General features: G+C 64.9%; 5 protein-coding genes across 6 annotated transcripts; 2 read left to right on the top strand and 3 right to left on the bottom strand.

Annotated features, from left to right (window-relative positions):
• Positions 1-145: 145 nt before the first annotated feature.
• HR (HR lysine demethylase and nuclear receptor corepressor) lies at positions 146-6,786 on the bottom strand (the record flags this gene model as incomplete). The annotated part of the gene is made up of 19 exons (XM_080634511.1): positions 146-208; positions 293-412; positions 532-699; positions 767-900; positions 968-1,078; positions 1,151-1,281; positions 1,465-1,540; positions 1,679-1,850; positions 1,944-2,177; positions 2,285-2,448; positions 2,595-2,670; positions 2,804-2,928; positions 3,005-3,091; positions 3,165-3,595; positions 3,821-3,983; positions 4,414-4,932; positions 4,976-5,036; positions 5,132-5,224; positions 6,040-6,786. 19 exons carry the CDS (start codon positions 6,784-6,786, stop codon positions 146-148), a joined length of 3,675 nt encoding a protein of 1,224 aa, XP_080490637.1.
• Positions 6,787-14,269: 7,483 nt separating this feature from the next.
• Positions 14,270-17,290, bottom strand: REEP4 (receptor accessory protein 4). 2 transcript variants are annotated; one of them, XM_080634667.1, is made up of 8 exons: positions 17,188-17,290; positions 16,649-16,721; positions 16,502-16,578; positions 16,196-16,316; positions 15,994-16,107; positions 15,213-15,345; positions 14,955-15,115; positions 14,270-14,801 (listed from the first exon to the last, which is right to left on the bottom strand). In XM_080634667.1, the coding sequence occupies exons 1-8, from the start codon at positions 17,217-17,219 to the stop codon at positions 14,736-14,738; spliced, it is 777 nt and encodes a 258-aa protein (XP_080490793.1). In that variant the 5' UTR covers positions 17,220-17,290; the 3' UTR covers positions 14,270-14,735. The 2 variants fall into 2 exon arrangements, with proteins under 2 accessions (XP_080490793.1, XP_080490794.1); XM_080634668.1 differs by lacking the exon at positions 17,188-17,290 and adding an exon at positions 16,826-16,914.
• Positions 17,291-19,288: 1,998 nt separating this feature from the next.
• On the bottom strand, positions 19,289-22,049 carry LGI3 (leucine rich repeat LGI family member 3; the record flags this gene model as incomplete). The annotated part of the gene is made up of 8 exons (XM_080634637.1): positions 19,289-20,106; positions 20,207-20,371; positions 20,445-20,614; positions 20,717-20,788; positions 20,892-20,963; positions 21,138-21,209; positions 21,295-21,366; positions 21,835-22,049. The coding sequence occupies 8 exons, from the start codon at positions 22,047-22,049 to the stop codon at positions 19,289-19,291; spliced, it is 1,656 nt and encodes a 551-aa protein (XP_080490763.1).
• A 617-nt stretch (positions 22,050-22,666) lies between these two features.
• Positions 22,667-23,779, top strand: LOC308230114 (surfactant protein C-like; the record flags this gene model as incomplete). The annotated part of the gene is given in 7 exon segments (XM_080634620.1): positions 22,667-22,740; positions 22,742-22,767; positions 22,770-22,879; positions 22,977-23,123; positions 23,259-23,399; positions 23,477-23,587; positions 23,672-23,779. Coding segments are annotated over 7 exon segments (717 nt in total).
• Positions 23,780-25,472: 1,693 nt separating this feature from the next.
• On the top strand, positions 25,473-26,672 carry LOC308230094 (surfactant protein C-like; the record flags this gene model as incomplete). Its single annotated transcript, XM_080634570.1, has 5 exons — positions 25,473-25,514; positions 25,747-26,082; positions 26,154-26,264; positions 26,338-26,448; positions 26,577-26,672. 5 exons carry the CDS (start codon positions 25,473-25,475, stop codon positions 26,670-26,672), a joined length of 696 nt encoding a protein of 231 aa, XP_080490696.1.
• Positions 26,673-26,779: the final 107 nt, after the last annotated feature.

Here is a 26,779-nt window from a genome sequence, read left to right as displayed (position 1 = left end):
GGCAGGTGCTGGTGGTGCCGGTGGTCCCGGCTTGCTGCACTTTTATTCCCTGCTCCTGAGCTTCCTGAGGCAAAGCGCCCAACGAGAGGTGCCTGTCCCCATCTCCCTGCAGCACCCCAGCCGTGTCCGAGCATCCTCATCCTCCTCACTTGCATCCCCGCAGCACTCCCACAGCCTCCCGCACAGCGGAGAAGATCATGCTGTCGAGCTGCAAGGGTGCAAAGAGGGGTCAGCACCGCTTTCCCCCACACCAGGACCCGTCCTCCACAGCCCCCTGCCATCACCCACCCACCCGGGCACAGAGCTGCCGCGTGGTCCCGGTGGGGTCCATGCTGTGGTGCCGGAGCTGCGCGATGTGCTCTGGTGAGAGGAACCGCTGCTCCACACTGATGGTGCTGGTGAGGGTCTGAACCTGCCCAAGGACATTGGCATCAGCAACCAGGGTTCAGCCCTGCCTCAGTTTCCCCAAGGGGCTTTGGCAAAGCTTCCCCCCGCCATTGACAGCATTTTGGGGGGGTCAGAGCTGCCTACCTGGTGTGGAGCCCCTGCAGGGACCAGCACCGCATCCCCCAGGCACTGCAGGAGGGTCCAGCCGCTCACCCCGCACTCCTGGCGCAGCCGCGTCCGCAGCGAGAGGTCCAGGTAGGGACCAGGCTGCTCCTCCATGGCCGCCCTGTCCTGCCCTTGGTCCTCACGTGCCTGTAGGGGACATGGGGTGAGAGGAGCCGGAGGCAGCAGGGTTGTGCCCAGGGGCGATGGCACCCACCTTCTGCAAGAAACCCTGGATGCAGCCGGCATCCTCGGCACGGAAGATGTGCCACAAGGCACCAGGGCGGCTGCCAGCATCCTGGAGCCTCTCCTTCAGGGCAGCGTCCACATCCTCGGCTTGCAAGAGCATGGCTGCAGGAAAGGGGGTGCTCAGGGGTAGGACCAGGATGGGGGGACCCCCCCAGTGCTCCCGCCTTACCCTGCTGAGCCGCCGGCTGCCCAGGCGCAACGTGCACCAGGATGCTGATGGAGTCGGTCACCTCCACTGTCAGGGTTTTGGTCCCAATGGTCCGGTCTTGGGGCATCACGCCTGGAATGTGATCACCCATCATTGGCATGGGTGGGGGGGACCCCAACTCACCCCCGGGCCCCCAGCACTCACCATAAGCTGCGCAGACGCGTGGGCGCAGCCAGCGCCGGGCCCAGTGTCCCTGCAGGTACGTGCCCAGGTTGAGGCGGCCGCTGGACCCGCAGTACTCAGGCAGTGGCAAGCTGGCACTCAGGTTGGTGGCCCTGTGACACAGGAATGTTGCTAGATGCTGGGGTACCGGGTACCAGCACTGGGAGAGGCACCACACTGCTGCAGCTCTGCCTCATGCATCCCACATCGGCATGCATCCTGCTGCTGCAGGGGCCGGTACCCAAGTGGCAAGGGGAAGGGACACCCACGCTGGTGAAGCCTCTGCCATCACCTACCGACACGGCTCCATGTCCCCAAAGCCACTTTCCAGCTTCAGCAAGTCCCCACTGCCCTGGTCCATCTCCGGGGATGCTGCGGGCAGGGAGCACAGCATCACACAGGGATGCAGGAGTCGCGATGCTGGGCACATTGCAGGGAGGGGGGCATGCGCGGGCTGGCTCCCCACCTCTGGAATAGCGCTTGAGGCCCAAAGGCTCATCCCCCACTTACCTGCACTGGCAGTGAAGCCATCCCAGAATTCCCGGCTGCTCACCCGGATGCGGGGCTCAGGTGCCCGCAGGTTCACCACCTCCAGCACCTGCTCCATCCCACAGGAGCGGAAGGATTCGGGCCCCCACAGCCGCTCCTCCAGCCGCTTCTGCAGCCCTGAAACCAGGACAGGCTGCCGGGGCAGCAGCGGGGGCTCAGGAGGGCCAGGATGGGGCTGGGGGGATTCATGGTGCCCCCCTACATCCCTAGGGAGCAGGGGGCTCACCTCGCCCTGCCGCCAGTGCTCCTGGAAGAGCTCGTATCTGGCAGCATGGCCGGAGTCCTGCAGCCAGAGCAGCCCACTGGGAGCCAGGATGCAGTGGGAAACAGGGGGACCGCGTGGGCTGCGGGGGTCGGAAGCACTTGGGGGACTCATCTCGCCCCCCGCCTGCTGCTGCTGGATCTTCCTCTCCACCACACGAGCAATGATGCTGTCCAAGATGCTGGTCAAGTGGTTGTCCTGGGGTGGGGAGGATTCCAAGTGGGTCCCCCCTCAGCCCATTCTGATCCCCCCAAGCGCTGTGGAAGGCTGGGGGGTCAGCACAGGCTTGAGGCACCAGGACTCACGCTGGGCAAAGCAGGTGAGACGGGGGCAAACGCCATTCGCACCCCATCCTGCCCCAGGCACAGCTTGACAGCGGTCGAGGCCAGGAGGTCACAGAGGGTGCCGGGGTGCACGGCCCCGCGGGGGGGTCCCTGCCCTGGTGACCGGGTCCCTTCCTCCGTGGTCTCTGGTTAGGGGGATAAAAGGGGTCAGGGCTGCCCATGTCCCCTCCAATGCTCACCCCAACCTGCACCCTGTTGGGATGCAATGGAGCATCCGCAGCCCCCCCGGGGCAGGGCTGTCCCCAGGCGGGGAGGGCACAGCCGGCCCTACCTTCCTTGATGGGTCGGGAGGCGTCGGTGTGGCCATCGCTGGGTGGGGGGGTCGGAACCGTGGCTCCCGGCAGCTCCTGAAACAGCCCGGTCCATGCAGGCATCATCCCCCATCCCCTCCCTGGCACCATGCAGAACCCCCCCCATAAGCCCTATTGTAGGGGTGCATTTGCACCCCCTTTTCCCCCCATACCCACAGCTCCCCCGTACCTGCCTGCTCGCCGGAGGGGGCTCTGCTGGGCTCTGCTCCGTGGCCCCTTCCCCACAGGGGCAATGAGACTCGATGCCAAACTGGGCTCGGACCTTGTGCAACAGCTTCCAGAGCCGGGTCAGGACTGGGGACAGGGGCGCAGGGAGGTCAGAGCTGGGCAATGGGCTGAGGGGGGGTCCTGGGATGGGGGGCACACTCACCACGTGTGGGGATGAACTGTGTGGGGATGAGGGGTGCGATGGGGTGGGCTTGCCCAGGGATGCACTCAGGCGGCCACGCTGGACCCTCTGCATCAGAAACGGGGTGTTCATCCCCGCCGAGCTGACACCCCCCTTTGCAGCCCCCCTTCTGCGGCCATACCGTGTCCATCAGCCCCCCGCCCGTTGCGGTGGCACTCGGGGCACATCTGGAAGCCACATCTGGGGCAGCTCCAGTGCGAGTTGAAGAAGCCACACTGGCAGGAGTCGCAGAGCTGGGGGGCTCCTGCCCCTCGCCTCCAGGCTCTTACCCCTATGGGAAACACAGCCCTCAGCCCCCCGGGCCCCGGGGTCACCCCAGACCCCGGCCCCCGCTTACCCTCGGGGGCTCCTGCCCACACGCCCCTGTCCCTGCGGACGGCCTCGCAGAAGGGGTCCCCCAGCACCCGCAGCAGGTACTTGGCCAGGCAGAGGCTGCTGCCGGTGCTCCGGATCCCTTGCTCAGGGCTGGCCGCTTCCAGCAGCTCCGCCTCGGCCTCCCCCAGGGTGCAGAAGCCATCGGGGCTCAGCTCCCCGCCGGCCCCGAGGGCAAACCTGCGGGAGAGGGGACAGGAAGGGAGGGCTTGAAGTGGGGTGATGGAGAGGATGCCCCGAAGTGCGGTGGTGAGACAGGATACTTATGATTGGGGTGACAGGAAAGGATGTTCCATAGAGGGGTGACTGGGGAGGATGTTCCAAAGTGAGGTGACCGCGGAGGATGCTCCGTGCATCCCAACACGAGCCCCTCAGCCCGGCGGGGCCGTGAGCCCTGGGGCTCACCTGCGGAAGCGCAGCAGCCTGCAGGAGCTCTCGGGCGCCTCCTCCTCCTCCTGCTCCCGGCCGGGGCCCCGCACGGCGCGGCCGCTGCAGGCGCAGCAGCGCGGGATGCTCCGGGGCAGCGCTGTGCAGGGCTCGCTCTGCAGCAACCACGGCTCCCGCGGGCCTGCAGGGGACACGGCGCATGGGGACTCACGGGCGGGGGGGAACGGGACTGATGTGTCCCCACGGCGCGGCGGGGGCTGGAAACTGGGACAGAAAGTAGGGCTGGAAAGTAGGGCTGGAGAGCAGCAGAGGTCAGGCTGAGCCGCCAGCACCTCCCCAAGGAGGGCTCCAACCCCTTGGCGGCACTTGCCGCCTCCCCAGGGCAACACATGGAAGATGCTGCGCTGCTCCAAAGGGGCGTTTCTATCTGTATCCCAATCCCAGGAATCGCTGCCGGACCCAGCCCTGTCAGGAAAACCCTGAGCACAGCAGGTTTCCCAGCCCTCACACTGTGTTGTGGGCACGGGGAACCAGGATGCAAAACTCCCCCCCATGGATGGGGTGCTGCCACCACACTCTCTACAGCCCCACTGCACACCCCTCTGCCTTACCTCCCTCTCCCAGCTCCATCCTCCTCTCCTCCGGGTCCCCTCTGCTCTCTGTGCCATCACCCTGGCATGCTGCAGCCGCAGGCTCGGTGGCCTTAGTGCTCCTTTTGGCTGCCCCAGCACCGTCATCAGCACCATGGGCTCCATCGGTGGAGCCGTGCAGGCGCTTGGCAGAGCGCTTGCCCTCTGCAGGTGTCTCGGAGCCACTGTCCCCATGGGGTGACTTGGAGTGTGGCAGTGACTGCTCCGAGTGCCGTGTCAGCCACGTCTTCTTCAGCTTGGTGTGGTTGCTGGGGGGAGGCATGGCCAGGGGGGGCTCGAAGGGACCGAGCACCCCACAGCCCATCCCCAGGCACCCATCGCAGCCCGGTGTGGTGCACAGACAAGCTGGGGGATGCTCTGGCTTGGTGTGGACCGGTGGGTGATGCCCATCCATGAGTGGAGATGATGGGTTGAACTCCCCTGGTCCAGGCTGGAGGCTTTGGTACGCCAGGTCTTTGGGCTCAGAGGGCCGGCCTGGCCCTGGATCCATGCGGAAATTGGTGGTGTGGGGCCGGGTACCCACCCAGGGACCACCCCTGCTCCCCACCACACTGGGGTGCAGGAGGAAAAGGGGGTGGCTGGTGCTGGGGGGAGGCGTGCGGGCATGGGGAGCACGGCCACCCCTCCATGGGGTGCCGGGTACCACTGCATCCCCATCCCTGTCCACATCCCTGTCTCCATCCTGCCCTGCCTGCCCCTTGCCCAGCAGCTGCAGCGGTGCCTGGTCCTTGGCCGGGGAGTGGAAGCTGGATTCTTTCTTCAGGTACAGCTCCTGGAGGGGAGCAGAGGGGTTGCATCACCCCAATGTGGAGCCCCCTCCCTGATCCATCACCTGCAGCACTGGGAGATGGTGACTGGGAGCATCCCATGCCCCTGCCTCAGTTTCCCCACACCACCCTCCCAAGCTGGGCAGCTGCTTCCCAGCCCCAGTTAACCGAGCCTGTGGGGTGCTGGAGTCACCCCTGCTGTGTGGGATAGGAATGGGGAGCAGCGGAGGCACTGCCGCACCCATGGGCTGGCAGCTCCGCATCCCGCCGCCTCCGTGCCACCCCTCAGCCCAGGGTTTGCATGACCCCACCCTGGGGGCCTGGGACCCCTCTACCACGCTGCAGGAGGAGCCGGGGGCTGCGCCCTGCTCCAGGGCTGTGGATGCTGGGTGCAGCCCAACCCCGGGCACTGGTGCCAGCATCGCCTTTCGCAACCCCACCACTCCCAGCCTGGTTCAGATGAGGCTGGAGCTGCCATCACCTGAGAGCCCGCTCCGGAGCCAGCCCTGGGAACCATGGGATCAACCAGGGTGGAAAAGAGCTTTAAGCTCATCCAGTCCAACCGTTCCCAGCCCTGCCAAGGCCACCGGTAACCCATGGCACTGAGGCCTCGTCTCCACGGGGTGTGAACCCTTGCAGGGACGGTGACTGCAGCCCTGCCCTGGGCAGCCTGTTCCAATGCCTGAGCACCCTTTGGGCAAGGAATTGTTCCTCAGCTCCATCTGAACCTCCCCTGGCGCAGCTTGAGGCCGTTTCCTCCTGTCCCATCACTACCTGGGAGCAGGGACCGCCACCGGTGCCGCCATCCGGCGTTCCCTACCTTGTTCCCTGAGCTGGAGCAGCCACCGAAGGGCGCCGGAGCCTCTTTGTCCCTGGGAGGGACCCCCAGGTAGAGGGGCTGTCCCCAGGAGGAGGGGTAGGAGCCCAGGCACCATTCCAGGCCAGCGAAGCGCTCGTCGCCCGTCGCCCTGGATCCCTCCGTGCCGCCGCCAAGCGGGGGCTCAGCCGGGGCCGCGGGGGGCAGCAGCGAGGACAGGAGGAAGGGGCTGTGCTTGCTCTCGGTAACGAAGGGGCAGTGGTGCAGAGCCGGGGCGACACCGTCCCTGTCCCCCGCAGCGGCCCGGGGCTTGCCGGGGCGCGGGGTCCCCATCCCCGGCAGGGGCAGGGGATACCGGTGGCTGTAGAGAGCCAGGGGGCCCAGCACGGCCTCTGCCCACCGCGGCCCGGGGTGCTCCTTGCAGGGCTGCCCATTGCTGGGGGGCAGCAGCGTGGGGAGCTCGGCTCCGTCCTCGGGCTGGCGCAGGGCATCCCGCAGGCACGGTGGGGCCGGAGGGCAGGGGCAGCCCAACCGGCCACATGGTCCCAGGCATCTCTCGGGGCCCCTCCAGGGGCACCCCTTCTCCGTCCCATAGCTCAGCTTGCCGGGCTCCGGGTAGCCCGCGAGTCCCAGCTCAGCAGCGCTGCGGCTTGGGAAGAGCATCCCGCTGCTTTCCATCCCATCCTGCACTATGTCCAGGGCTCTCCTCCATCGTGGGGGGGTCTCCCCCATCCTCGTGTCGCTGGCCATGCTGCTCCACCACTCATGTGGTGCTCCCAGGCTGGATGGACCCTATGGACAAGGAAAGGGGCATGGATAAATGATGCCGTGCACAGTTGCAATATGGGGAAACTGAGGCACAAGGATGGTGGGGTTGGTGCTGGGAGGCTGCTTTGAACCCCCCCAAGCTCCACCCTCCAATGCTGATCCCCACCACAGCAGTTTCCCATGATCCAGTTGCTGGAGTGAGGGTCCCGACCCCATTCCATCCTGTCCCATTCCATCCTCCTGCGCCCAGCCTGGCCCCGCGCCTGCTGGCACGCAGCGTGGGGAGGCCTTGCCCCGCGCAGGTATTTGCCTCCGGGCAGGGCTGGGTTGTGCTTCCCAGGAGGGTTTGGAGCAAGGGGGAAGCTCCCAGCGGCCCCTCCTGGTAGAAATGCCTGCGGAGATCCGATGGATTAACACGGCTGCGCCACCCGGGAATCCCACACGCAGACGTGGGACACGGAGCCAGCCCTCGCGGGAGACGCTGGTCACATCCCTCCTCATTGTCCCAGCGGTTGGAGAAGCCACAGGGGACAGGCATGGGAATCGCTCGGCTCCAAGCCGAACCCGCAGCCCTGCTGGGGTAGGACAGAGCCACCCCAATGGCCGGGCAGGGACAGGGACAGGAGCGTGCATCCCCAGAGCCTCCCATCCCCATCACATCCCCTGCCAGGGGACCTCAAGGTCCCCATTCCTAAGTTGCCACCCAAGCCCCTGCTCAGGAGCGCCTGGAAACACCTGGAAACCCCCCTTGCGGAGCACCGGGCCCAGCCACGCTCTCCCATCCCACCCCACATGGGAGGATGCTCCAGCACATCGGATCCCCAACCTGCCCCACGGCGTGCCATGCCCGCTCCATTGGGCCCACGAGGGTGACGCTGTCCCCTGCCCTCCACCCCCTCCAGAGCACCACAAACAGCTCCATGAGCATCCCCCAGCACAGGGGCTACCTGGAGTGTCCATCAGGGACACCGAGGACGCGCAGGGACCTCCCCCAGCAGCACCGGCTTCCGGAGAGGCGAAGCCAGGCAGGAGCACCTAAACCCACAGGCTGAAGGGGTCCGGCTCCGGGATCTGGAGGAGGCAGAAGGCCGTCCGCGCTGCCCTGGGGATGTTCTTCTCCGAGCACTGGACCTTGTGCTCCATTGGCCTGGGGTTCCCCGTGCTCCTCCCGCTGCCGCCCTGCGAGCTCCGGCTGTGCTGGGATCCCAGGAGAGGGCAGGGGCAGAGGCGAGCGCTGCCGTTGCTGGGATCAGGCGGCTCTGGGCATGCTGGGCTGCAGCGGCGCGGGGCAGGACGTGGCTGTGCCGCAGCCTCCGCAGGCAGTGCCGGCTGCTGGCGCCGGAGCCGGCGCGGTGCCGCTGGTGCCACCCAGCCCCGGGGGCAGCGGTGGCCGTGCCAAGGGGAGGTGTGCGCTGTGCTGGGTGCTCTGGGTCCTGCCCCGGCGATGAAAGCGCCTTTTGTTCAGCAGCGCGGTCGAGCCGCCCCGGTGCCGATGAGAGACACCGGGATGGGAGAGACACGGGGATGGGCCCGGCGCTGCAGCCCTGGGGATGGGGTGGATGGATGGGGGTGGCACACCCGGCACAGAGCACGGGGGCCGTCCCGTGGGGCTCGTACCCCCATCGGTTTTGCCCAAGTATTAAAGATCTGGCCCCAATCCATAGTGCCATTTTGCCCATGCAGCAGCCCAGGGTCACTGTATTGTAGCTGAGCCCCATCCCTCCTCCGGCTGCCTGGGATGAAGGCAGAGCTCCTCTTCTCCCCTCCCAGCTGCAGAGCCCATAACAGTCAATCGGGAAGGGGCAGGGTGAGATGCAAGGGGCTGATGGCAGAGCACAAGGCTGCTGTTATAGCATCCCACTGCTTTCATCCTACCAAGGAGAAACTTGGGACCACTTAAATCCTTCACCTGCACTCGGTAGGGTGAGAACCGGGACCCATCAGCCCCCCCCAAGCACCAGTATCACCCAGCACCAACCCCAGAACTACCAGCACCCACGTCCTGCTGCAGCCGGATGCACGGGGCAGCAGCCCAATGGGGCTCCCAAGGTGGGAACCCCCGTTCCTGGGCTCCTGGCATGGAACCAGGCTGGCACTGATGCAGGTTTATGTAACGTGTGTCCCAGGGACACTCTGTGCCGAGCTCCAACGCCTTTACAGCAACCACAGCTCCCCAAGCAGCTGATGAACCACAGGCTTCCTCCTGCGGGCACCACGCTTAACCCTTGCTGCCCATGGCACGGGGCACCGGGTGCCACCAGCCCCTATTGCACCTCCAGAATGGGGGAACCCACAGCGGGACCCCCTTGGGCCTCACTCGACACCGAAAGGAGGGTCTGGGGGGCTACGGTGCCCCACTCCTGCTCACTGCACCCACTGGGTGCCAGGGAACAGGGAGGGGACCCAGACAGGGCCCAGGGCGAGGGTGAGCCCGTGCCTGCCTGCAATGAGAAGGTGCTGAAAGACAAACCCTTCCCATTACCTCCCTCTGCTCCATGGGGATCATGGCTCCAGCTGGGCTGATGCAGCCAGAAGGGCCTGGAGCAGCCTGACATGGCTGAATAGGTCAATGGGAGCACAGGACCGACAAGGGAGGGGATGGACACAGCACCCTGATGCTGGGAAACCCCAAGGAGATGCCACGAGCAGCCCTTGGAGCAGGGAAAACGGGGGTGACGCTGGAGGGATGGGAGGGAATTTCCCACCATGCACCGGGGCAGCATCCTTGGGCCATGCCCTCTCCATGCCCTCGGCTTGCAGCCATGGCCTGGATGCTTCTCCTGTGCCAGGGAGCCTGAGGCCCTCACGAAGGCTCTCTGGGGACAGTGTAACCCTGTGGGGCAGCCACAGTGCTGGCAGGATCTCCTGGAGCTTGGCCATCATCCCACCCCATTCCCAGCATCAGGCTCCAGCTGGGGTCCCTCTGGTCCCTGCTTATGTCTCAGCACAACCCATGAAGGGTCTCCCAGGGCAATACAGGGGGTTCCAGGCTGGGAGTGGATTTTGTCAGCTCCAGGCTCGGTGGTTTGGCACAGCCTGTCCCACTGCTCCAATCTTCCTGGTTTTTCCCTTAAATCAGAGGGACCGGAAACACCCACAAGCCCAGAAGGATGATGCTGGAGAGCGGAAGCACCCGAATTAGAAACCTTGGCATCCCTGCCCTGCTTGGTGCAGGAGGACGGGGGAACACACTGCAAGGATGTGCATCCCTGCCATGTCCATTGGGACCATAGGGGATGCAGGGCACGGGGGTCCTGGGATGCTCCAGCGCTGGGCAGAGGGATGGATACAAGTCCCAATGCAAAAGGCTCACTGGTACTCAACAGCCCATCTCTGTGCTGATGCTGTGACAGCGAGGAGCCAGCCCTGCCTTGCTGCCCACGTCACTTGCCCTGGGCCAGATCCAAGCACCCCCATGAAGGGCTCCGCAGAACCAAAGCAGCCTAAAATCCAGCCTTTTCCCTCAGGAAAATGGCCTCAGCGGTCCCCCCCTGCTCACCCCGAGCCCCTCCAGCTCCCTCCGCATCACAGAGCCCTTCCTCCTCCTCCTCCTCCTCCTCCTCCTCCTCGTCCTCGTCCTCTTCCTCCCAGCCCCGCGCTGAGCTCAGCACGCACCTACCTGCCTGCCCCGGGCCGCAGGTGAAGAGGACGAGGGCGTCGGCCGAGGGAGGCAGCTCCATCCCCGTCCCCCCGCACCGGGCGGTGCCTGCGGGAGCGGCTCCTGACGCGCACCGGGAGCTTGAAACAACCCCGAAAATGCACTAAAAGCATCAAAAACCCCCACGTGAAGGCTGCCGAGCGCGGAGCTGCGGCGGAGCCGAGGGCACGGCAGGACACGCGCTCCCACACGAGCAGCTTGCTGGGAATTAGAGCTACAACCCAACTGCTCTGGCAGCCCGTGCTCCCCTCCAGCCCCGGCCACCGGTGCCGGGCTCCGGCGCTGCTCCCGGCCTTAATCTCCCGGTTTTCCCAAGGGGAGGTGAGTAAGCACGGCTAATCCCGCTTGTTCTGCTGCTGGGGAGAGGCAAGCTGGTTCCTCCAGGCTGGGGCTGTGCCTCGGCACCCCAAAGCCTTCCTAAAGCCATGCAGAAAGGGGGGCAGCAGCGGCCACCCCTTCCCTGGGCAGCATTTGAGCGCTGGGGATGGGATGGGGAAGGGAGATGGAGGCAGCAAAGCAGCTTGTCCCTATCAGAAGGGAGTGGGGGACCCACCTTTGCTGGTGTCCCCCATTGCCAGGCAGGGGGATGCTTGGAGGGATGCTCACAGGGATGCTCGCAGGGATGCAGGACGCGGCGATGGATGATGATGCTGTTCCCTCCTTCCCATGCTGGGGGAGGACAGGCAGGACAAGCTGTCCCAGGAAGCCGCCCGTCCTGTGCCACCCCCTCGGGACTCCAGTTTCCCCAGCTCAGTGCCAGCAGCCCAGCTCCAAATACCTTGATGTAATTAAAAGCTCGCCTGCGGGGCCAAGGGCTTAGGATGGCAGCCAGGGACACGGCAGCACCTCTGCTGCCCGCTCAGCCAGGGCCTGGCAGCACCTACCTGGGGTGCTCAGGGTCTCCTGCCCTCAACCTGGGCCTCTCTTCTGCCCATGCCATGCTCCTGGGGTGCCCCAGCATCGGCCGGCCATGGTGATGGGCACTGGGGCCGCGCTGGTAAAAGAGTCGGGAATGATAGGCACTAAATCCCCCTAAAGCAGGAAGCGCCTCAGTTTCCCTCTGTGGTCACAGGAGCCGGTCTCCAGCTCACCCTCCCGAAGGAACAAGCCTCTGGTCTCTCAGGGATGCGGAGCTGGAACCATCCTCGGTGCCAGCGCGGGCTGTGCACGGGGCTGGCTGGGGACAGCCGGGTCCCAGGGGGGCACAGCGGCTGCGGGGGGGCGGGAGGTGGGGATGCAGCATTCCTCCATCCGCGCCCTCCCACACTCCATCACCTCGGATGCCCTTTCCCAGGCACCGCGCTTCCCCCCCGCCGCGGCGGGTGCTGGCATTCCCGGGGGCAGGCGTGCGATGGGGCGCTCCGCCTGCCCCCGGCGTGCAGGGCGAAGCTCTCACCTGCCCGGTGGTGATGTGAGGGGGGGATCTCAGCCCCTGCCCGCCCGAGCCCCCCGCCCGCAGCCCCGCACGGCCGCTCCGTGCCCTGCGCAGCAGCTGCGGGGCTGCCGGGGAAGAGGCTGCGTTTAACCAACAGCCATGGCTGTGCTTTTGATACCGGCTGCTAAAAATACAAGCGCCGCGCTGCGGGAGCCATGTGTGCCCGGCCTCACATGGCTCAGCCCGCGGGAGCCGACTCAGGGCACCGCCATGGGGGAGCCTGGCGAGGAGCACGGCAAAGGGGAGGATGCTGCTCCCACAGGGACCCCCCAGCCAGGGAGGGGATGGGGCAGCCCCAGGGTGGCACCAGCAGCAGCCGGCATCGTCCAGGTGCCCCAGGTTGGCTGCAATGGGGTGAAATGAGGTGGGAAAGGGGGAGGGAAGGAAGAGAGGGCTGGAGGAGGGTGGTGGGCCTGGGGGCTCAGCTGGTGTCCAGCCCGGGGTGGAGGATGTGGCAGGACCAGGTTGTGTATAATTATACTGTCTGCTGTGTCATTCTCTTCTGCTTCTACAGGGGAAGCGGCTTCATCTGGGGAAGGGTCTTCCTGGCCTGTGCGGGTGGGTTTTAGGGTTATCATGCAGGCAGTTTACTGCAGGACACCTTAAAAGTAAGTTCTGTTGCCAAGTTGGCCTGCTAGATACATCTATCTTGCCAGGTTGCCACATAACTCATCCTCTCTACAATAGACTCTGGGTGCTCTGGTTATGGTCTACAGAGCAAGGACTAAGGCTAACATGATCCAGAGAACAGGGACTTCAAGCATTGCAGCATCGGATGTCAAGCAGCACAGCAACCCATCCATCATCGGTTAACAAATGCTAACATGACGCTAACATAAAGGCCACCTTCCCAACCCAGATGTTCCCATAGGTAACTGCTCCACAAACACACACAAAATAGAGGAAGATTCAGTGAAACTTAGGATAATCTGCAACAAGGATTGTGATTCCCTGGAGCACCAGACACGTCCCTGTCATCGCTTGGTCCCTTGCCAGCACTCAGGGATGGGGAATGACGGAATCAGATTGGTTTGGGTTGGAAGGGACCTTAAAGCTCCTGCAGTTCCAACCCCTGCCACAGGCAGGGACCCCTTCCACTGGAGCAGGGTGCTTTCCTTGAAGACACAAACAAAACCCCTTGACTTTAACCCTCTGCTGCTCCCCTGGCAGAAATGGAGGGGCTCTGGGCTGCTGATGGGGACATGGCCCCTGCAACCCCCATGTGCCGCAGGGGTCACTTCACCCCACTCCCCCCTGCCCTGGGTGAGCTGGGGGGACCCCAGAGCCGGCACTGGGCTCAGGGCAGCCCCTTCCCTGCTGGGTCGGCTCCCGCACAGGGTGATCATGGCTCTGCTGAACACAGCCTGGCACCGCCAGGACTAGTGCTGGCACCCAGGGATGCCCCAGCCCCGGCTGCTGTCCCCTCCCTGGGGAATGCACAGGGCAGTGCCAGGACACAGGAGCAGCCGCCAGCGCTGCTGGGTCCCTGCCCCACTTCAGCCCAGCCATCACTGATGCTTGTGCCTCAGTTTCCCCAAGGTGGGAACGCTCCCAGCCAGCCCTGGGGCTGTGGAACCCCAACCCGGGGGTACCCCACTCTGCAGCACCACAGCCGGGCCTTGCCGGCAGCCCCAGCAGCCTCCCCGCGCTGTATCCTTGGAGGAACCGCGCTCTCCCTAAGCAGCTTTGGTGGGATTAGAGGCAGCCCCTTTGCGCTGTCCCCTCCCAGCCTTTCCCTTCCTGCTGCTTTAAGTAATCATCTCCCAGCAGTTGGACAGGGCTAATCCAGCCACCTCCACCTAATCTGCTCCAACACCCCTTGCCCAGCCCCAGGGAGACGCTCTCCCTTGCCCTGGGAAGACCCCCAAAAGCAGAAGGCAGCCAAGGGCTAAACATAAAGCTGGGCCGAAGGGGTGAGGGCAGGAGGGGTTGGGAGGCGAAGGGATTGATGCCAGAGCACAGCGCTGTCACCTTGGGCCACCCCACAGAGGCTTCGTGCCATGTCCTCCACGCGGGAAGGGGATAAGTCCCTAAGGCAGGAGCGAAGGGAGGTGAGAGCCCCTGGCTGAGCCCAGGCAGCCGCGGCAGCGTGCCCACGGCTGGGGCTATGAGGACATCCAGGGCCGGCAGCCAGGATGGGGACGTCCGCCCGCAGCCCTGGCTGGGTGCCGCGACCCGCGGGCCCGAGCGCTGCTGCCACGCCGCGGGGGATGCAGCTACTGCAAGGAGAAGGCGATGCTCATCCCCTCACCCGCCCCCTGCTCTGCCGGCTTCACACCCGCTCCCACCGCAGGGGACAGCGCTTGGGCTCAAGTGTGAAACAGCGTTTATTTTCCATGTACAAAACTCCCCGTCTGGGAGGTGGGAACATTAAAAGCTGCGCGGTGCTGGGCAGGGCTCCGTCAAGGACCGAAGCCCCGGTTTCAAGTATGGGGGTGTCAGCCTGTAACTGGTGGGGAGACCCCAGCCAAGGGCTGCGGCTTTGGCTTCAGAGCATAGGTGGAATAAGGCACATCCCTTTGCTGGCTCCCACCGAAGGAATGTGGGGTGTAAGGCATCACGGCAGCAATGGGGGCCCCAGCAGAGCCCACGGAGTTCATAGGATGGGAGGAAAGTGGGGGCTGGATCCCATGGGAGAGGCGCCAGCGCCCATCCATAGGATAGAGTCTGGGAAGGGGCACGGTGGGAGCAGCAACTGGAGGCACAGAGGTCAGAGAAGGGATTTACAGTGTAAGGCAGGGGGGAGCCCCTTCCCCAGGGTTGGAATTGCACAAACCACAGCTCCCTCCTGACGCTGCAGCAGCAAAGTCATGGTAAGACTCCAGGCAGAGGTTTCCATCAGTCATCCTGATCCGACGGGGCCATTTTCTTCCTGATCCTGCTGCGCAAGAGCCGGGAAGAGCCCTGGATCACAGAACCACAGAGTCAGCTGGGCTGGAAAAGACCTTCAGGATCATCAAGTCCAACTCACCACTAAGCCATGGCACCAAGGGCCTCATCCAGGAGGGACCAGTCAGGTCCTCCCCACACCAGCCCCATATACCCTCACTATGGTACCTCTTTGCCTGGTGCCTTCTTCTTGGTCACACGCAGGCTCTGGCTGCGAGAGAAGGGTCTGGGGTCCTGCTGGGAGGATGCAACCTCCAAATCCGACCAGACCTCCTCCTCCTCCTCCGTCTCACTCTCGTACTGCCGGGGGCCGGGGGCCACGCTGTAGGCTGGGGACAAGGAGGGGGGCACACGATAGCTCCCAGCACAGCCCCGCAATGGGCCCTGCTTGAGCCCCCGGCCCCGTGGTGCCCGCTCCTGGCTCACCCAGCAGCTGCCGGCGGCTCTCGGGCTCCTCCAGGTACAGCGGGTCCTGGCAGTGCACGGGGGTGTCCTCGGGCCCCGAGCGCAGGTCCTGCATGCTGAAGCTGCGGAGCCGCCCGGCCAGCGCGCCCTGGCTCTGGGGGAAGGAGGAGGATGGACGTGAGCCCCACAGGGCAAAGCCCAAAGTACCGGGGCACCATCAGCCCGGGATCTGCACCCAGAGAGCCCGCTCCTGACACCCACAGCACTGAGGCCTTGCTGCAGTGGCCATGGGATCATGGAATCAACTGGGCTGGAAAAGAGCATTCAGCTCATCCAGTCCAACCCTTACCCCAGCGCTGCCAAGGCCACCACTAACCCATAGCACTGAGGGTGTGTGAACCCTTGCAGGGACGGTGCCTGCAGCCCTGCCCTGGGCAGCCTGTTCCAATGCCTGAGCACCCTTTGGGGAAGGAATTGTTCCTCAGCTCCATCTGAACCTGCCCTGGTGCAGCTTGAGGCCGGTTCCTCTTGTCCCATCCCTTGTTCCTTGGGAGCAGAGCCCAGCCCCTCCTGGCTCCATCCTCCTCTCAGGCAGTTGTAGGGAGCAATGAGGTCCCCCCTGAGCCTTCTCTTCTCCAGACTGAAACCGCCGGTCCCTCAGCCCTTCCCCATCACACTGTGCTCCAGGCCCTGCACCAGCTCCGTTCCCTTCTCAATGTCTCTCTTGTAGCGAGGGGCCCAAAGCTGAGCACAGGATTCAAGGTGTGCCCGTGGGGCCACAGGGTCCTGCCCCTCCCAGTACCTTGGCTGCCGCCTGCACCGCGGCCGTGGCTGCCAGGTTGAGGCCCCTCTTGCCGAAGCGCACCATGGTCTCGTAGCCGCGCTCCCGGGCACGCAGAATGTACCCATCGATGTCCTGCAGGCGGCACGGAGGTGAGGAGGGGGCCCAGCACCACAGCCGGGGCCCGGAGCACCCCCTTAGCGCCAGGCAGCCCCGCACTCACCTTCTCCTTGCGGGACAGGGTGGGGTGCACCAACTTGCGGTAGAGCAGGCTGGCCCCCCGCGTGTACGGGGACAGCAGCCAGATGACAAAGGCCATCTTCACCTCGTAGTAGAAGGGAAACCTGCCAGAGACAGGGGCAAGATGAGGGTGAGGAGATCCTGCTCCCTTGTAGGGGGAATGGTGCCTCCCCCCATAGACAGAGCAGTGAGTGCCCCTCTCCCAGCAGGCAGGAGGAAGAGGGAGCCCCCTTCCTTGCCCCCCCAAACCCAGCGGGACCCAAAGGCTGCTCCCCGCAGCGCAGCGCACCAGGAGATGAGCAGGTCGGTGAAGGTCTCTGTGGCCATGAAGAGCGCGAAGACGATCCAGTACATCATCCAGCGGACCTGTGGGGAGCAGGACCCCGTCACGCCGGGGCTGCAGCACGGGGAGGAGCTGCCCAGGCTCCCTACTCACGTATTCCCGGATGTTTTTGGTCTTCACAGCCTTGTAGGAAGCGTAGGCAGGGTAGAGCATCCCAAAGAGCAGCCTGGAACACAGGGCAGGGGTGAGCAGGAGCCTGCCCCAGCACCAGAGCCTGGCCTGGAGCCCCTTCAGCCCCGGAGCTGGGAGCAGCAGGGGATGTGCCCATACCCACAGGGACCCGGCGGATCCGGGCCAGGACGCTGGGGGCTGCCTGGGCACAAGCTCCCTGCTCAGCTCCATCCATCCAGGTCTCTTCCCATGAGCAGTTTCCAGCCGCTCTTCCCCAAGCCTGCAGCGTTGCAGGGGCTGCTGTGGCCCAAGCGCAGGACCCGGCTTTGCCTTCTTGCGCCTCACCCCATGGCCCCAGCCTGCCCAGGCCCCTCTGCAGAGCCCCCAGCAGTCCCGCGCCCCCACCCGGCCTCGCACCACCCGTGCGCGCCCCATGGACCCGGTGAACACCGACCGGGGGCTCGGGGCATCACGGCGGGGACCCCCGCTGCACCCCGGGGGCACCCCCGGTCCGCACTCACTCGATCAGCCGGCTGAGCGCCCAGGACACCATGGCTGAGGCGGCCGGGCCCGGGCCGCGGGCTCCGCGCTCCGCCCGCACCGGGACCGCCGGGGCCAGCGGAGACGCTTGAACGGTGCGGCCGGTGACTGCGCATGCGCCGCGACGGTACCCGCCGCTCTTAAGGGGGCAACGGCTGCTCGTAAAAGGGCAACGGCGGCTCTTAAAAGGGGCACGGCACAAGAGTGTTGACTCGGGCCCAACCCTCTATGCTAATTTTGCTATTAGTAGTAGCATTAATATTATTAGTAGTAGCAATAGTATTATTAGTAGTAGCATTAGTAGTATTATTAGTAGTATTAACATTATAATGGGTGTGGGCAGCAACAGAATGTTATTTTTAAAGACAAATAACCCCAAAACCCCAAAGAAAAGCTTGAAAATCTCCTGAGGGCGCAGGGTTTGTGTTGCTGAACGAGGATGCATCAGAGGGAAAAAGCCCTTCCCTGTGAGGGCGGTGAGGCGCTGGCGCAGGGTGCCCAGAGAGGCAGAACTGGACGAGCTTTAACTCCCCTCCCACCCCAAGCAGTGCGTGCCTGCGCACAGAGCACCCGGCCCTGGAGGGTTGGGTCGGGCTGGGGGGAGCGCCGCTGGGTCCTGCGGAGGCAACCGAGGGCAAGGTGCTGAGGGTGTCAGCACCGCCCTGAAGAGTTGGTTCAGCGGGACCTGAGCTCAGCCTCGGCAGAGTCCCCACCTCGCCTCGCCCAGGTTTACCCGTGCTGAACCCTGCAGGAAGCAGAAGCTGTTTCCTCCTCCTGGAGCCAGCCCCGGCATCACCTCCCTGGGCACCTCCTCTTGGTTGTGCATCCCCAGCGCAGCCCAGCTCATGGATGCTGTTGGGACCCTTCTGTGCCTGCTCCCTGCGCTTCACATCTGCCTTTCCCCAGTAGGGAAACTGAGGCAGAGAAGCGTGGCACTGCCCAGTCAGTGCTGCGTGCCCTGCCTTGCACCCAGCAGTGCCACCCGTGGCATTCCCAACACGGGGAAGGGCCCATGGAGCCACAGAGGTCAAACCCTGCTCCCTAAGCCCCGCCTCGGGGTGCCTGTTTCCTCTAAGAGGATCTTTATTTGTGAGCCTAATTGGTGGTTTTTCACATGCAGATTCTATCCCTGGGAGACAGGGAATTGCTGCCCTGGAAAACCAGCGGGGCTGCAGCTTGGGGGAGCCTGGAACAAGGAGTTCCCCCTTCCCGGGCTCGGTGGGGCTTGTGCAAGGGAAGAGGGGTGCTGTGTGGTGATGTCGGGTGGGATGTGGTGCTTGGGCACGCAGCAGCGCAGGCAGACGCAGGCAGCACTCACACCGGGTTTATTGTGGGAGCGTTTCAGTGGGCACGTACAGCTCGGGATCCGCTGGAATGCCGCGTCCTGCCCGGCAGCAGGCACAGGGACCACCTGGACATGCATGGAGGGGGACGGGAGCAGGTCAGCCCTGCTTCTGGTGGTGGTGGCACTGCCTCGGGGCACCCCATCTGCCTCAGAGCATCCCACCCTCCTCAGGGCATCCCATCTGCATCTACACTGGAGCATCCTCCTGGCCTCATCTGCCTTGAGGCATCTCATCCACATCCACATTGGAGGGTCTTACTGGCCTCAAGCATCCTGTCCTTCTCAAGGCATCCCATCCACATCCACATCATAGCATTTCCCTGGCCTCGAGCATCCTGTCCTCCTCTGGGCATCCCACCCACCTTGAGCATCCCATTCACCTGGGAGCACCCCAGTATCCTGGGAGCATCCCATCCACCCCCCACACCTCCCCACTGCAGCCTCCAGCCCATTGCCCCAGGTTCCCCAATCCCTGCCAGCCCAAACAGGCACCCATGGGCCTGCAGGATGAGAGGTGTCCCGTTATCCTGCCCACATCCCATGGGATGCCTGTGGGTGCTGCACGTAGGGAACCCGGGACTCCTGGGGGGAGCTGGGGGCTGTGGGGCTGGGGGATGCCCTGGGGACAATTGGAGGGGTGGGTGAACACGGGGGGTTGTGACCATGGGGCAGTCGGGTGCATGCACGTCCCCAGGCAAGAGCCGCGCTGGGGCCGCGCTGGCAGCTCGGGGCCGTGCCTAGAGGCTGAGGTCCACCACCACGTGCCGGTAGACCAGGGTTTTGGCTTTGAAGCTGGGGGCCAGGAGCAGCTGCACGTCCGCAGCCAGCACGGAGCGGAAAGCCCTGGGCGCCTGCACCAGCAGCTCCTGGAACTTGGCGAATTTCTGCTTCTCCTCTTCCCACAGGTAGACGTGGGTGAAGGAGAAGTCACTGCCCAGGGCCAGGTACTGCCGCTGCCCCACCGAGAAGGGCTGCATCACCATGGAGCCGCGGGACGGCAGCGTCTGCAGCTCCACGAAGCGCTGCCCTTCCCAGCGCACCACCTTGGAGTCGCCGATGTAGCGGCTGAGGCAGAGGAACTGGTCCCGCTTCACCCTGAAGTGCTTCACCATCTGCACGTCCAGCATCTCGCCCACCTCCCCCTGCGGCGCAAACTGCTTCTGCGCCCGGTTCCACTGGTAGATGATGGGCGCCTGGGAGCTGCTGGCGATGATGAGCCGGGGTTTGCCGTCATTCTCCACGTACTCCACGTCGGTGTCGCGGTGCCAGGGGTGCAGCGCCTGGTGCGAGTAGAAGCCGTTCTGGTTGAGGCGGTAGAGGCTGGTGGAGCCCGCTTTGGAGCTGTCGGCGATCACAAAGTACCACTCGCCCTCGATCGGGAAGGCCTCGATGTCGTTGGGCTTGCGGATCTTCTGGCTGTCGATGTCCTGGATCTTGATGAACTTGTCCACGCTGGTGTCCCAGCGGTAGATGTAGGAGCCGCCGAAGAGCTGGGCCACCACCACGTACAGCTGCTCCTGCGCCACGATGGGCTTGCAGTGCACTGCGGAGTGAGCTGCCGGGCAGGGCCACGTCACACCGGGGCCGTGCCTGCCCCAGAGCACCCCGAACAGGGCTCACAGCATGGGAAGGGACCCCCGGAACGGGCGCCTTACCCGGGATGTGGTCAAAGTCCCGCAGCTTGCGCTCCACGTAGTCCCACTTGAGGATGGCACAGCTGCTGGCACCGGGCTGTGCCAGGGCCACGTACAGGTCACTGGCGTAGGTGAAGGGCTCGGCCGACACCGACTGGAAGGGCAGGACCTGGTGCACCACAAAGTCTGCGGGGAGAGGGAGCAGTGAGGGTCTGAGCATCACCCGGGCGCGGGGCGACGGCTGAACGCGGTCCCTCACCCGTGGTGATGCACTGGAAGTCCCCGAGCACCAGGTCCTGGATGCGCTGACCCTCGAAGTGCCCGGGGCTGCTGCAGAATACGGCGGGGACCGTGGTGTTGGTGCTCTCCAGCCACTCCACCAGCCACTTGATCTGGCAGTCGCAGGCCAGCGCGTTGCCACGGAGGTCCCTGGTGTGGATGGCACGGAGTTACCCCAGCCCCAGTGAGCCCCGAGCACCACGGGGCTACCCCCAACCCATGCCGGTGTCCCCAATGCCAGCACAGCCTTACAGGTCGCTCAGGATGTCCAGTGGCTTGAAGAGGTCCCGGGGCAGCGTCTGTAGGTTGTTGTTGGCCAAGGACCTGTGGGATCAGAGGGGTTGTGGAGGTGACGCTGCTCAGTGAAGGGACAAGAGACATTCACTGTATCCCTGGGGAATGCGGGACCCCCGCTCCCAGTACTCACAAGTGGGTCAGGGACTTGAGCCCACGGAAAGCAGCCTTTGAGAGAGCCTGGATGTCATTGTTCTCAATGAACCTGGGGTGGGAGAAGACGGTGGCACGAGGGACCAGTTCCTCTGACCCCCCACCCTTCCCATGCCCTCCCCAGTCTCCACCCCCATCCCCACGTCCCCATCCCCATGTCCCCCTCCCATCCCTGTGTGCCCATGACCCCATCCATGTCCCCACATCCCCGTCCCCATCCACACACAGGTACTGGAGGTGTGAGAGGCCGGCGAAGGCGTTGTCCCCGATCAGTGTGAACTTGTTGGAGTTGAGCAGGCTGCAAGGAGAAGGGGAAGGCATCAGGCCAGGGCTGGCAGGATGGGAACATGGGGACACAGCGGGATGCCAGGGCGGACACGTACAGGAACTGCAGCGAGGGGATGTGAGCGAACGCTGCCTCCCGGATCTCTGTGAACGCCGCGTTCACCATCGTCCTGCCGAGGGGAGGAAGCTTCAGCAGAGGGGACGGCAGCAGGAGCGGGCTCCACCACCCCAGTGCCCACTGCACTGTCCCTGCTGCCGCCCGGTGCATGCCAGCGCAGCCCCACACATGAGCACACACAGGCATCCACCGTACACACAGCACACACAAGGCTGCTGCACCACCGTGTCCCCAAGCACCCACCAGCCGTGTCCCTCTATGGCTCTGGTCCCCAAGGTCACAGTGGGGACAGGCTCCATCCCTCACTGATGCAGGAGAGCTGCCACTGCCACAGGACACAGGGACCAGTCCTGGGATGTCCCCAGCCCGCTCCATCCCGCAGGACACCCATCATACCCCACACCAGCACACGTTTACCCCCGATGGAGCGCAGCGGGGCTGTCCCTGCGTTCCCAGGGCAGCATCACCGCTGCCAGCCCTGGGCTGTGATGTTCTCCCTGTTCCCATCCCCAGTACTCACAGCGAGATGACCTCGGGGGGCAGGTTCCTGGGCACGCCTTTGGAATCCACACAGAACGCAGTGTCCTGGGTGCAGGAGCAGCTCGGAGGGCACGGGGGGGGCCGGGGCGGCCGCCGACCCTCCGCGGGCTGCCAGAGCCAGGCCGAGGCCAGGAGGAGGAGGAGGAGAGCGGGGAGCCGGTCCCTGAGCATCCTCCTCCCGCGCCGCAGCTCCATCGCGCCCTGGCCTAGCGCTGCGCCCGGGGCTGGTCCCTGTGCGCCCGCAGCGCCCGGCAGCGGAGGCAGAGCCCGCTCCTCCTCCCTAATGCCCGGAGAGCTCGGCGCGGAAGGGACGCGACGGGGGCTGCCGACCCCGCGCTGCAGCACGCACCATGCTCGGGCGCTGCGGGAGGGAGGGAGGGAGGGATGCGGTGAGTGACAGCCGAGCGGCCGCGGGTGCTCACCGCTGTGAGCGCGCAGACACGGCGGCGCGCACGGGAGGCGGCTGCGGGGTGCCCCTGGCGTGCACCACGAGGGGGGTCTGGAGGGAGCCCCCATCGCCCCTGGCAGGGGTGATGCCACCGGAGCTCAGCCACCGAAGCGTTGCTTTGCCCCGGTGCCGGTGCTGCAGTGCTGGCAGCGAGCGCCGGGCATTGTCCATCCCGTCCCAGGCACCGCATTCCCGGCCAACAAAGAGCCCAGCCAGCTCCTGCCCACCCTTGGCGGGGGGCCACAGCTGCCATGCACTGAGCAGGCTGCAGGAACCAGGGTGCAGCACCCACAGGGTTGCGTGCTGAGGGTGCTGGGTGCTGGCACGTTCTGCTGCCCACTGTTTGCCTTCCCCCCCCTTCCCAATGCCGGGAAAGGGCTCTCGGAGGTTCCATCCCCTCTCCCTGCCTCAGCAAACAGAGCACAAGTGGTACCTTGGCAGCTCCAACCTCCTCCCATCCTCCTGGGATCCTATAAATGCCCCCGGCTCCAGCTGGCAAAGAGACAGGAGCCGCATGGTGAAGGAGGGCGAGATGGACGGCAGCTCCAAAGAGGCGCTGATGGAGGAGGCACCTCCGGTAAGGAGCACCCATCGCTCGGCCCATGAGCTACTGTGGGGCTGAGCATCACCCGCCTGCGCCGGTGGCTCACCCAGGTCGTCCCCCATGTCCCCAGAGGTACACGGCCTCCCCGCGCCTGCCCTGCATCCCCTCTCAGCTCAAGAGCCTGCTGATGGCAGCGGTGGTGATGCTCATCCTCATGGTGGTCATCGTCACCTTCCTCCTGCTGGGGCTGCACATCACCGAGACACACGCCGAAGCGGTGAGGGGAGGGAACCGCGGTGCCGCCGGTTCTGGTGATGGGATTGGGAGGGTTGGGAATGGCACCGGCTACTGGTGCTCTGCAGGGATGGGGCTTAGACCCCCACAATGTCCCCTGACACCCCCCCCATGGCAGGTCTTGCGGATGACCATCCATGGGCTGGATGGCGAAGGGACCCCCCAGCACCTCTCCATGAGCAAGAAAGAACGGACTGGGACGTTTGCCGTGCGGGACGGGCTCAACGCCTCTGCCGTGGTGGTCTATGACTACAGCAAGGTGCGAGGGCAGCGGGCGCAGGGGAGGGCACAGGGGCAAGGACAGGGCTGAGCATGACCCGGGTCTGTCTCAAACAGCTGCTGGTCGGCTACAGGTCCTGGCGCCACCGCGCCTGCTACATCGCCCGCATGGACCGGGACAGCATCCCGGGGCTGGACACCGTCACCGAGAGCTTCCAGCGGCAGCAGGTCAGTGCTGGCCACCCCCCGGGGGGGCAGCGGCTGCAGGGGCGGCTGCTGCAGGCAGTGACCCCTCTGTTGTCTCTCCTGCAGGCTGAGATGAAGGAGGATGGGGACAAAGCCGTGCCCCTGGCCGACCGCTCCATCCTGGGTACCAGCATGAACATCCTCTGCAGCACCGTCCCTGTGTACTGGGCATAGCGTGGATGGGGTCAGCTCCTGGTGGGGACCATGCCCGTGCTCCCTACATTGTCTACCAATGCTCGGGCATCCTCATCCTCCTCCTCCACTTGGCAGCAGCCATCCCGCCATAGGGATGCTCCATTTGCAGCCACTCGGCACCGCGGCTTTCCCCCCACTCTTGTCATATAATAAACCAGTGGGATTTGCTCTGGGATTCACGCTTCTGCCTGCAAAGTAAAGCCTGTGCCACTGCCTCAAGTGCTGCTCTTGTCCTTCCCTGCCCCACGGTGCCAGGGACCCTTTGGTGTCCCAGGGATGTCTCCCTGTGGGATGCAAGCATCCTTCATGTCAGTGTGCTCGGTCCAGCCCCACACAGGAGAGCTCAGGCACCTCCTTCCCGGGGCAGCAGCACCCCTCAGCATTCCACACCAGGGAATTCCCCCCGGGGCCCTCCCAGCTTGCTTGGGAAGAGGATGAGGTGGCAGAAGAAACCTCCACAGCTCCAGCCCATGGGCACAGGCAGAGCCGGGGTCTGGGCGCCAGGGCTGAGCAGGGCACCCACAGACACCTCAGTCCTCTGCTCCAGCTCCCTCCATCCCTGTCCATGGCAGCTCCAGCTCCTCCATCTCCAGGTGCTGCTCCGGAGAATGGGGAACAATGGGATGGAAGGGAGAAAAGAGACCCCCAGGACCTGATGCAGCCCCCCAGGAGCGCGGTGGTGCTGGGCAGTGTGGTTTAACCTTGGAACAGGCACTAACTCAGCCTTGTCCCCATTGCCACGGGTCACAGCGGGAGGGGACCTGCCCGTTGCCATGCACTGACATGGGGCCAGCAGCCCTGAGCCCGCATTGCCCTGGCAGAGAGCCGGGAGGAGCAGGGTGAGCACAGCCACAGGAGGTGATGCACAGAGCACAGGGGAGCAAACAGCAGGAGCCACTCGAGGGGCTCCCTGCTCCCCAGCACCCCGGGGCAGGACATGGGGTGCACCCCTCACCCTGCAGCCTGTGCTTGGGGTCCCAACAGGCCCAGACCTGTCTGGAGAGGTCCCAGCCCCGCTGCAGGAGAGGCTTGAGCAATACCAAGGTCACCCTGCCCTGCCGATTGCACCACCCCGGCCGGGGCACACAGCAGAGCCGGGACCCCTCACCCTGGGCACATCAGCCCCAAAGCCCCAGCACCACCCATGTGAGCCCCTGTGAGCATCCTCAAGAGCGTGGCCCAGGGACATGTCCCCAGAGTGAGGTGACCCCGCTCCCACCCGGCCTTGCTGGTTATGGGGCAGCTCTGATGTCCCATTGCACTTTGCCCACCCCGAGCAGCTCCATGTGCCCGAGCTAAGGGCAAAGGGCCACAGGCACCGGTCCAGGTCTTGCTGCAGCCGGATGCTCCTCCCTGGAGAGCAGCTTGAACCCGCTCAGGAGGGTTTGCTTCGGACCAAGCCCTCGCTCCTGGGCAGCAGAGAGCTCCCAGTGATGGGGACAAGTGCCCTTAGGAGCTCTTGAGCTGTGGGTTCCCAGGGGCGCGCAGCCTGGGGGAAGGAGGTCAGCAAACAGCACTGAAGAGGTTTGCATGGCACAGCCCGATTGCGCACCGGGACCACGACCTCCTTCACAGGGGCCACTCCACTCCCCACCCCATCACCCTGGTATAAAGCCCTGTGGAGTGGCCACTGCGGGACTGGGGGAAGGAGGAGGAGAAGGAGGGAGCAGCCATGGAGAGCAGCATGAAGCAGGTGGTGGTTGAAGAGCCCATGGTGAGTCCCTGTGACCCACACTGGGGTGGCAGCATCATGCTGGGGCTGCCCCTGTGCCCAGCAGAGATGCTCAGCACAGGGCTCTGCCCACTTTATCCCCGCAAGGCACCAGTGTGGTGAAGAGCCCACGGGATGCTGCCTCCTCAAGACTCAGGGGCATCCCGCCTGCACCCCCAGCTCCTGTATCCTTCTCCTTCATCCACTTCTCCCCCTTTCTCTCCCATGCCCACAGGACCCGGAGAAGGGCTGCTGTGGCACCGGCTGCTGCTCCAACGGGTGCTGCAAGCCGGGCTGCTGCTGCTGGCCCTGCGCCGTGTGCTGCACCAAGTGCGCGCGGTGCTGCATGCCCCGGTGCTGCCGCTGCCCCGGCTGCCCCAGCTGCGCCGGCTGCCTCAAGCGCTCTCTGTGCTTCGTCCCTCGCCTGCTCTGCTACCTGCCCCGCAAGCTCCTGAGCTGCCACCGCCTCAAGTGCCTCCTCCTGGTGGTGCTGGTGGTGGTGCTGGTGGTGGTCATCATCGCCGGAGCCTTGCTGATGTGGCTGCGCGCAGACCAGCGCCACGCTGATGCTGTAAGTAAGGGGCCCCCGGAACCCCCATGGGGGGCTGCAGCAGGGTGTGAGCTTCCCACCGTGCCCCACAGGTCCTAAGGATGGGGCTGTGGAGAGAACCAGCCTGGGAGGAGGATGCAGCCACGTTCTATGTGGATGGTGGGGATGGAAACCTGGCCACGGTCATCTATGACTACAGGAATGTAAGTGGGGAGCATTGGGGAGGATGGGGAAGGTGAGATGAGACTGTGTTGATGTGGATCTACCTGCAAATAGCTGCTGGTGAGCTACAGATCCCAGCTGCATGGTGCCTGCTACATCACCCACATGGACAAGGACAACATCCCAGGGCTGGACACCATGGCTGAGACCTTCCAACGCCGGCAGGTGAGTGCTGGTGGCCCTGCCGGGACAAGGGGGGCACATGCAATGCCCTGGGCATGGTGCGTTGTGCAACACCCCCCGTGCAGCACCGTGCTGCTGCTGCCTCATCCTTCCTTCTCTGCCCTCTCCAGGATGAGAAGAGACTTGCCATGCCCCTGGCCGACCGCTCCATCCTGGGCACCACCACCAGCATCCTCTGCAGCATCGTCCCCATCTACTGGGCTTAACCTTGCTGGGTGGGTGCAAAGGGTCCCAACGTCAGCAGGAGACCATCCATCCATCAATCCACCCATCCATCAATCCACCCACCCATCCATCCATCCCTCCGTCCATC

This window comes from Psittacula echo (genome assembly GCF_963264785.1).
Source record: "Psittacula echo genome assembly, chromosome: 25".
Lineage (NCBI taxonomy): Eukaryota > Metazoa > Chordata > Aves > Psittaciformes > Psittacidae > Psittacula > Psittacula echo.
Note: the sequence above shows the minus strand (reverse complement) of the source record. Positions and strands in the feature narration are given on the sequence as shown.

Excerpts from the sequence above, each read along its gene's own strand:
- REEP4 (XM_080634667.1), bottom strand. The coding sequence starts at position 17,219 with ATGGTGTCCTGGGCGCTCAGCCGGCTGATCGA. Across the intron at positions 15,346-15,993 it reads CGGTGCAGGCGGCAGCCAAG|AGCCAGGGCGCGCTGGCCGG; the intron begins GTACTGGGAGGG and ends TCCTTCCCCCAG. Across the intron at positions 15,116-15,212 it reads GAGCCGCCGGCAGCTGCTGG|CCTACAGCGTGGCCCCCGGC; the intron begins GTGAGCCAGGAG and ends CCTTGTCCCCAG.